The 10,424-nt window shown below is 47.8% G+C and overlaps 1 protein-coding gene across 1 annotated transcript in view; it reads right to left on the bottom strand.

Annotated features, from left to right (window-relative positions):
- Positions 1–374: 374 nt before the first annotated feature.
- Positions 375–10,424, bottom strand: part of LOC132832257 (LIM domain-containing protein 1-like) — a 50,605-nt gene continuing 40,555 nt past the window's right edge. The window contains exons 6-8 of the mRNA XM_060850093.1: positions 9,197–9,248; positions 7,109–7,177; positions 375–1,677 (exon numbers count right to left, since the gene is read on the bottom strand). Coding sequence (XP_060706076.1) covers positions 1,543–1,677; positions 7,109–7,177; positions 9,197–9,248 — 256 coding nt within the window. The 3' untranslated portion in view covers positions 375–1,542. The remainder of the gene's footprint in view (positions 1,678–7,108; positions 7,178–9,196; positions 9,249–10,424) is intronic.

Raw genomic sequence — 10,424 nt, 5'->3', positions numbered from 1 at the left:
ACGGATTATGTTACAGTTCACGCAACACGTTACAAACCTCTCGGATTGAAAGCCACGGAGGACACAAACACATTCTTGAAGGGGGCCAGCACAGACAAGGTAGGCTGAATGGCCTCAATCAGAGCCGTGACTATTCTGAGACTTGACAGACACATTGCAGACTCAATCTCTACAGCTTTGGGGCCAAAATACAGGTCATTCTGTTATAACACACATTTCCTCAATGTAAATCTGCTGTAATGCGATTGATGAACAACGCAAACTTTTAAAATGTCTGTTGGCTGTAATGTGATTACATCACCAACACTTTACGCACTGTTTCTCAAGCGCAACTTTTCAATAAAGTGGAGTTGCACAAGAACATAACTATCACGTTATAGAAGAACTGACTGTAATCATTTCGTTTTAAAACATCAGGTACAATGGGAGTTGCTCTTAACAGACTCAATACATTAATATATACAATCATAAAACTTTACTGAGAGTTTTGGGGAAAGGTTTAGGCCAGGGGAAGAGGAAGATTTGTAAGCCAAATTTTAAAGATGAACATAGAAAGAGCACAACGTTCCACCCAAGATCAAGGGAGTTGATGGATTGATTCTGTTTTTATGACCACAATACATTCACCTAGAAAACAAACCTTTGCCAAAGAACACTGATAATGACTGCATTCCCTCAGAACAGATTCAAATTCTTAACAACAATGCCTCACCAACATGATATATTTTCTATTCTTCCATCGGACTTGGGCATCATTGGCTAGGCCAGCGTGTGTTGCCTGTCCCTAATTGCCCTTGAACTGAGCAACTTGCTCGGGCCTTTTCAGAAGGCAGGTAAGAGTCAACCATGTTGCTGAGAGTCTGGAGTCAAACGTAGGCCCAGGCCAGACTTCCTAGCAGGAAGTTAATGAACCAAGATGGGGTTTTTACAACAAATTGACAATTAAAAAGAGATCAGCTTCCATTTTCAGATATACTGAACGCAATTTAAAAATTCCACCAGCTGCCGTGGCTGAATATGAACTTGTGTCCTTGGAGCATTAGCCCAGGCTTCTGGATCACTGGACCAGTAAAATTCCTACTGTGCCACCATCTGCACACACGACCATTCGCCATGGATCCTCGCCCCATTCTGAGAATACGGTCACGTGACAAATTTGATTTGACGTGTGAACATTTTTTTTTAAACGAAAGAAAATCCTTCAGAATGTTCATGTGAAGCTGACTTCAAAACAATTTGGTACGACAGTGGGCACTTGAATTTTGGTGACACGGAAATACTGTAACACGGGGGACCGTCAGCCAATCAGTCTTTTCAAATTTAGTAAACGATCGAGCCTTTGAAGGATTGTTACACACTGGAAGGCGCTCCTGTTTCTTGTCTCTGTCCCTCTTCAGTGGGTGAGGAAGGTTACGTGAGAGGCTATCATTACCCAGACTCCTCAGAGTGACGGGTGAGGGTGGAGAGAAGGTTGGGGGTGGTTTTTGCATCTCCAGTGTCAGTCCGGGCTGGTGGACATTAAGATCCCATTTCAAGGAGGGGCTAGTATTTGGGCTGGTAGATGGAGCCAGGTGTTCTGCTGTCGATGTGCTTCAGGTGACACATGTGACAGAGCAAGTGTCCATCCAGGGGGTAGCAACGGTGGTCTTCTTCATCATTCAGCTCCATGCCGCAGTCCTGGCAACGGTGAGAGAACAAGCGTCAAAGTGATGCTTCAGTGAAAAAAAAATCACAGCACAGCGGGCTAAAATTTCACAGGAAACAGGAGGCAGCTATTCAGCCCTTCAATACAATCATGGCTGCTCATCTCAGTCCCCTGTTCCTGCTCTCTGTGATCCCATTAGCCCCAATGACTATATCTAACTCCTTTCTTAGAAACTGTCTCTACCCCCACCTCCAGATCCAGTCCAGTCCAGATCCTGGCTCCCAGCCCTGCCGTGTGTTCACCATTCCCCCAGACATCCCCCTCACAGAGGACAAACATTTAGTCTTCAAAGGCCTCACCTTTATCCCTCAACGCTCCCAAATTAATGAGTTCAACACACGCTGCGAGCTTGAACGTTTCTTCCTCCGAGTCCACCTCTGGGCCCACTTTTTCAATCAAGACACCCGCCCTCCCACTGAGGACCCCTTCTCCCACCTCCAACACACCCTATCCACCTGGACATGCCTTGCCAGCCTGCTACCCGCCCTTCACCTCTTCATTTTAAACTGCTGCCGTGACATCGACCGCCTCAACATGTCCACCCCCCCCCCCCCACTCCAACCTCCCACCCTCACAACATGCAGCCCTTCATTCCCTCCGCTCCAACCACAACTTCACCATCAAACCCGCAGACAAGGGGGACAAGTAGCAGTGTGTGGCACTGACTTCTATGCTGCTGAAACCTGGCGCCAACTCAGACACCTCCTCCTCCTGACCCCTTGATCACGACCTCACCTCCCATCACCAAACCATCATCTCCCAAACCATCCACAACCCCATCACCTCTGGGAATCACCCATCCACAGCCTCCAACCTCATTGTCCGTGAATCCTCCGCCACCCGAACCTACCTCCTTCCTAAGATTCACAAACCTGACTGCTCCGGTCAACCCATTGTCTCAGCCTGCGCCTGTCCCACCGAACAGATCTCCTCCTACCTCAACACTGCCCTGTCCCCCTTAGTCCAGGAACTCCCCACCTATGTTCATGACACCACCCATGCCCTTCACCTCCTCCAAGATTTTCATTTCCCCACTTCCAACGCCTCATCTTCACCATGGACATCCAGTCCCTGTATATATCCCTCTGCCATGACGAAGGTATCCAAGCGTTGCGTTTCTTCCTCTCACATCGTCCCAACTAGTACCCTTCCACCGACACCCTCATCCGTCTGGCTGAACTGATCTTCTCCCTCAATAACATCGCCTTCGTATCGTCCCACTTCCTCCAAACCAAAGGGGTAGCCATGGGCACCCACATGGGCCCCAGTTATGCCTGCCTCTTTGTCGGCTACGTAGAACAGTCCATCTTCCGTAGTTACACTGGCACCATTCCTTACCTGTTCCTCCGCTACACTGATGACTGCATCGGTGCCACCTCGTGCCCCCACAATGAGGTTGAGCAGCTCATCAACTTTAACAACACCTTCCACCCTGAACTCAAACTCACCTGGATCATCTTGGACACCTCCCTCCCCTTCCTGGAACTCTCCATCTCCGATGACCGACTAACCACGGACAAGCCCGACTCCCACAGCTACCTGGACTATACCTCCTCTCACTCTACCTCCTGTAAAAACACCACCCCTTATTCCTAATTCCTCCGCCTCCGCTGCATCTGTTCCCAGAATGATCAATTCAACCTCAAGAAGTCCCAGATGACCTCCTTCCTCTTTCTTTCACGATTGCAACTTCCCTTCCCACATGGTTGACGATGCCTTCCAGCGCACCTCCGCCACTCCACGCACCACCACCCTTGAACCCCACCCCTTTCAACACTAGGACAGAACCCACGGTCCTCACCTTCCATCATCCTCTGCCACTTCCACCACCTCTAAACGGACACCACCACCAAAGATATATGTCCCTCCCCACCCCTATCAGTGTTCCAGAAAGACCATTCCCTTCACAACTCCCTCATCAGATCCACACACCCCCACCAGCCCTCACCCCAATCCTGGCACCTTTCCCTGCCACCGCAGGAAGTTAAAAACGTGCACCTACACCACTCCCCTCACCTCCGGCCAAGATTCCAAGGGATCCTTCCACATCCATCAGAAATTTACCTGTACCTCTACCAATCATCTACTGCATTCATTGCGCCCGATGTGGTCTCCTCTACAGTGGGGAGACAGGACACCATCTTGCGAATCGTTTCAGAGAACATCTCTGGAACACCCGTACCCATCAATCCCACCGCCCCGTGGCTGAACACTTTAACTCCCCCTCCCACTCTGTCAATGACATGCAGGTCCTGGGCCTCCTCCACTGCCAAACCGTTATCACCAGACGCCTGGAGGAAGAACGCCTCATATTCCGCCTTGGAACTCTGCAACCACACGGGATGAATGTGGATTTCAACAGCTTCCTCATTTCTCTCCCCCCACCCCCAACCACATTATCCCAGTCCCAAGCCTCCACTCGGCACCGCCCTCTGGACCTGTCCATCACTCCCCGCTTTGACCTATCACCTTCTCCCTCACCTTCATCCACCTATCGCTTTCTCAGTTACCCCCCCACCCACCCCCCCGCCACCCATTTATATCTCAGCCCCTTGGCCCACAAGCCTCATTCCTGATGAAGGGCTTATACCCGAAACGTTGAATCTCCTGCTCCTCGGATGCTGCCTGATCTGCTGTGCTTTCCTAGTAACACATTCTCCGACGGTGACCCTGAGTGCTGGACTCTCCTGCCGTTGGGAACGTCTTTCCTAATTATTCCGTGTCTCGCCCTGTCAGCATTTTATAGGTTCCTATGAGACTCCTCCTCCCCCCCCCCCCCCCCCCCCCCCCCCCCCCCCCCCCCACTCTTCTAAACCCCAGTGAACATGGCTTTAACCAATCCAGTCTCTCTTCATGCATTAGTTCTGCCATCCCAGGAATAATTCTGGTAAACCTTCACTGCACTCCCTCCATATCCAGAACATCCCTTCTCAGAAAAAAACCCACACAGTATTCCAGGCGTGGTCCCACCAAGGCCCTGTAGAATTTCAGCAATCCGTCCCTCCCTACAAAGACCATTTGCCTTCTCCGTCGCCCACTACACCTAACAAGGGGACTCAGCAAATAATTCACTGTATTGAAACAAGCTGAAAAATAAGGTCATTTAGTGAAACCGCTTATTCTTTTGTGGGACAGGATGTTACTGGCAGACTGCCTTAAATAGAGTGATTTGCACAGTCAGTGCAGAGGGTCTTAAACCCGGTCAGGAGTGACATGTAGGCCAGAGCAGATAAGGACAGCAGATTTCCTTCCTGAAAGGACATCATTGAACCAAATGGATTTTTTTGACAATCTCTTATACTTTCATGGTCACCATTTAAGATTAGTTTTAAATTATTAATTCAGTTTGCTGCCATTGTGGGATTTGAACTCATGTCCTCAGAGCATGAGCTTGCCCTCTGGATTGCTCATCCAGTGACCTGAGTGTGCACTATTTTCCCAGAAGCATAATTCATGAGTGTCGGTCACTGATCCCATCCCAATGCTGCAGAGCAATTCCTCCTGTTCACAGCCGCCCTGATCCACAGAGTGTGATTGAATACTCCCCACTTGCCTGGAGGTGTGTGCAGCCCCAACTACACTAAAACAGCTCAGCACCATCCAGGACAGAGCAGCTCACTTGATTGACACCATATTCGCGACCCCCTCCCCCACCGATGCTCAGTAGCAGCCGTGTATTAACTACCAGATGCACTACAGTCACTCAATCAGGCTCAGAACCTTCCAAACCCATGACCGTGTGCTGTAGGTTGACTCACAATGCCCTTAAGGAGGGAATTCCAGGACTTGGACCCAGCAACACTGAAGATGGTGCATTTCCAAGTCAGGATGTTGAGTGGCGTGGACTGGAACTTGCAGGGGGCGGTATTCCCATGTACCTGCTGCCCATGTTCTTCCAGGTGGAAGTGGTCATGAGATCGGAAAGTGCTGCTGGAGGAGCTGGAGTGAATTACGCAGTGCATCTTGTAGGTAGTACACACTGCTGCTACTGATGGTGGAGGGAGGCAATGTGAATGTAGTGTAAATCAAGTGGGCTGCTTGGTCCTAAGATGGAGTGTTATTGGAGTTGCACTCCTCCAGACAGGTTGGGGGTATTCCCTCACCCTCTGACTTGTGCCTTGTAGATGATCAGTCGGGAGAGGAGTTACCCGCCGCAGAAAGCTCTGAGGGCTTTTGAAATCACAATATTTCTCGGACAGCTCTGCTTCACTTTTAATAGCAGCACCTAAGGATATTAATACTGCGTGATTCTGTGATTGACCACGAAGGGACTCTGCCTTGTTGGAGCTGGTCATTGCCTGGCACTTGTACAGTGAGAATTGTACTTGCAATGCAAGTTTGAATCTGCCCAGATCTTGTTGCATGTGGGAACAGACAACACAGTGCCTGTACCCACACCCCTCTCCACAGTACCTAAGTTCCTGTCTTCAACCCTGAGCCCATCAGGTACTGCTGTAGTCAACGTAGGTCATCTCTTAAAATCCACAGCTCCATGTATTTTCCAATGGGGATTAAACAGAGTTAGCTGCCCAATATTGCTCATCCTAACCCAAAAAGAGCCTTCGGTACAAAACTTCCCAACATTGAGCTGGCTGAGATCAGGCAATTCACTGAATGTACAGTGGGGATCAAAACTGGCCCTCCGACACTTATAATGGTAACTTCCTCCTTCAATATAGAGCGTCAACTCTGTACTTGTGATCCTTGCATTTTATCACGTTTAATGCGATTATTGCTGAAGGGTAACGTGGAATCCAAACTTTCTCTCATGCACTCAGTCCGATTGATTCAACAATGCCAAATCTAATAGGGAACAATAATTTATTTTGCATGAGACGTGGGTGCTGATTGGTTGGCAAGACATTTTTGAATTAAGCAGAAGCACTCAGGGGTACAGTCATTCCTTGGTGCATTCTCCATGGCAACACCTTGACCATTCAGAGTCGGCTTAACCAATCAGCACCCTTTGCAGCTCCGTGCTTTCTCTGGCTAGGATAGTGATTGATCTGATCAGAGAGAAGGGACTGGGATAAGGTACACTCTCACATTAAACTGTTTAGGAAGGTTCAACACTGCAAAAGGATAGGAGGGTAATGTGGGATAAAAGGTGTTGAGGTAGAAGACCTGCCAAGATCTGGCTGAATGGTCTCCTCCTAATATTCCGACTTCTCATATTTGTTGGAATTAGTTTGCAATGGAACAAATGTCAACATTCAAACTTATACCTCCTAAACCACAGTCACAATTTAATAAAAAGTAGTTGCAGAAAGCCTAATTGTTTTTTGTACGAGGGGGGGAATTACCACCGGCTCATTTTAAACTCATTTAAAAAGGTTCCATCCAGGCTGGGATTCGTTCATGTTGGGTTTGTAGTGAAGCCCATCCTCTAGTGGACACACTTACTTCACAATGATAGCACTCCACGTGGTAATCTTTATCCATGGAGACCACACGAATGGTTTCATCGCAGCCCTGTCAATACAGAAAGATCCAAAGTCAGTCTGCTCTCCTCTTCTCTACGCTGCTTGCGTTTCACAGTGACGCTGCAATGATAAGGGGTTCGAGATCACATTCCATCAGGAAGCGCAGAATGTGCACAGCTCTTCCCAGGATCTGTCAGATCCCAGGACAACTGGAAACACAGGCGGCCATTCATCCCATCGAGTCTCATCCTTGCTGCTGTGCAATGAGGTCATTGCTGATCTGTGACCCAACTCCATGTATCAGCCTCCTGAAATGCTGCCCCCTAGTGCTATATTCCCCCACCCGTGGAAATTATTTAAATTCACCGTAACTTTTTTCCCTCCATTTTATAAATTATTCCTGAAATATGCAATGCTAGACTTCTTAAATTTCTCTATCTTTCTAAGAACATTAACTGAAGCAGCTGAACCTAGGTACGTTAGTACCCAAGACAGCACTGCAAGCAGCAACTTGTAAACTTTTCACTGTATTCAATTGAGTATGTGACAATAAAGCTGATTCTAATTCTATTTCCCTTAATAATGTTGAAAAGTTTGATCAATTCATCTCCAGAAACTGCGACACCAGTTTGAGTCAGCTCTCATTGTAATAATAACTCAGGATGACCCTGATGAATCTACATAGGGCCCTCCCTTCAAGGCTAATATAATCCTCCTGATGTGTTCCCCCAGAATAGCGCACAGCAACTCCCAGGTGTGGTCAAACCAAGACATTGTACAGCTGAGACAGGACTTAGTCATAGAATCATAGAGATGTACAGCATGGAAACAGACCCTTCGGTCCAACCCGTCCATGCCAACCAGATATTCCAACCCAATCTAGTCCCACCTGCCAGCACCCGACCCATATCCCTCCAAACCCTTCCTATTCATATACCCATCCAGGTGCCTTTTAAATGTTGGAATTGAACCAGGCTCCACCACATCCTCTGGCAGCTCATTCCATACACGTATCATCTTTTGTGTGAAAAGGTTGTCCCTTAGACCTCTTTTGTATTTTCCCCCTCTCATCCTAAACCTATGCCCTCTGGTTCTAGACTTTCCCCACCCCAGGGAAAAGACATTGTCTATTTACCCTATCCATGTCCCTCATAAATTTGTAAACCTCTATAAGGCCATCCCTCAGCTTCCGACACTCGAGGGAAAACAGCCCCAGCCTGTTCAGCATCTCCCTTCTATGCCTCCAGATATAAAGGCCAGCACTCCATTAGCCTTTTGATTATTTTCTGGCAGGATACCTATGACTCCCCAACATTGAAAGTAGTCAAAACCTTTGAGAGGAAACGTCCAAAGTCTTGAGTCGTGTACAAATGAGGGGAGCTCAATAGTGCACTATTCCCTGCAACCACTGAGAGGCGCCAGATCAAAGGCTTATAGATCAGGGATATGTATTATTTATAGGAACACAATTCAAATCACAGGAACACAGATTTAAATTTACTCCAGATCACAAGAACTGGGTTTTAAATGACATTGGATCACAGGAACATAACATAATTTACACCGAATCACAGAAACAAAACTTTAAATGACACTGGATCACAGGAACAGGATTTGAGTTACACTGGATCACAAGATTTTACTGCACAGTAGGTCTCCCAAACACAGACGCGCGTAATTAATAAAATAAATCTGCTTTCAGATTTTCCCATGTTTCAGTGAAAGCGAGATCTGAGCCTTAATCTGAAAGCATTGTCAGTGGAATAAAGGGCACACTTGCTGGAATTGTAAATAGATGCAGCTAACATGGGGTCACTATCTGCATTAACACTATCTGGACAGAGGATTGCATTGATATATCGACAAGGTGCAGAATGAGTGTGGGACAAAGACATTGTGGTAGTGAGACATAATAATAATGAGAAAAGGCAGAAAGCAGTCCCAATGGTGGATTAGAGCAGCACAGAAGAGAGGGATATTAATGACTACAATAAACAATAAACCTCAGTCCTGTCCCAATTTGCAAGGTCCATTCAAAACCAAACAGATATTTGAACACAGTACTGACCTCTGCTGGTAGGATGGCCTGACCACACGCAGCACACTTTGGAGCTAACACTCTGAAATAGAAAACACAAGCAGGTAAATCAACGGGAGGCCGGCAGGTTTAGATTCTTTGATCTCACACTGGCCATGTCTTCAAGTGTACACATGCGTGTGAAACACTGGGACAGAGAGAGAGAGAGAGAGAGAGAGAGACACACACACACACACCCGGGTTGAGGGCGGCAGGGGAAGAAACGAGCCCTGGAGGGGCAAGTTCTGGGGTCTGGAATCCGAGACCACCAACTCCCCATTAAAACTTTGCATCACGTGACTTGATTCACACTGAGCTGTTCTACCCTGATGATCCAATCCCTCCCAGTTTTGCCACCCAACAGGTCCAACAAGGGAACAGCACCAAAAAGGCAGTCACTGTGGAGGTTGGACAGTGATGGAAAAAACCAATGTCAGGCAGCTTCCATGGACAGAGAAGTAGACTTAATGCTTCAACACAAAGGAAGATACGATGGAGAGGTTGGGACTGTTTTCGTCGGCGAGAGGAGAGAGTTTTAGATACACAGAAATAGGAGTAGGGCATTCATCCCCTCAGGTCTGATCCACCATTGATTGAGATCATGGCTGATCTGTGGCCTGACCCTGTTCTGCCAAAGGGTCATTGGACTCGAAATGTTGTTAACTGTTTCTCTCTCCACAGACCTGCTGAGTTTCTCCAGCATTTTCTGTTTTTGTTTGATTTCTGGCATCTGCAGCATTTTTGTTTCATTCGCCAAATTCACTCTCCTCAGTGAAGACATTCCTCTTGTTCTTTGCTTTAAGTGTCTTTTCCTATGTCTTATGCTCTTACTCGGAAATCATGTTCCTGGTCCTAGACTCTCCCACAAGGGGAAATAAAGTCGAAGAGTGTGGTGCTGGAAAAGCACAGCGGATCAGGCAGCGTCCGAGGAGCAGGAGAATCGACATTTCGGGCATAAGCCCTTCGTCAGGACAACCGACCTGCATCCACCATCCCCTTCCCCCCACCCAAGTTGTCTAAGAATCCTATGTGTCCCAGTGAGGTCACCCCCTCACTCCTAAACTCCAATGAGCACATTCCTCATTCCTGATGAAGGGCTTATGCCCGAAACGTCAACTCTCCTGGTCCTCGGATGCTGCCTGACCTGCTGTGCTTTTCCAGCACCACATTCTTGACTCCAATACCCAGAATCGGCTGAGTGAAAGGTGTCTGGACTGAT

This window comes from Hemiscyllium ocellatum, chromosome 34 (genome assembly GCF_020745735.1).
Source record: "Hemiscyllium ocellatum isolate sHemOce1 chromosome 34, sHemOce1.pat.X.cur, whole genome shotgun sequence".
Lineage (NCBI taxonomy): Eukaryota > Metazoa > Chordata > Chondrichthyes > Orectolobiformes > Hemiscylliidae > Hemiscyllium > Hemiscyllium ocellatum.
This window is presented reverse-complemented; position numbering and strand designations above follow the sequence as displayed.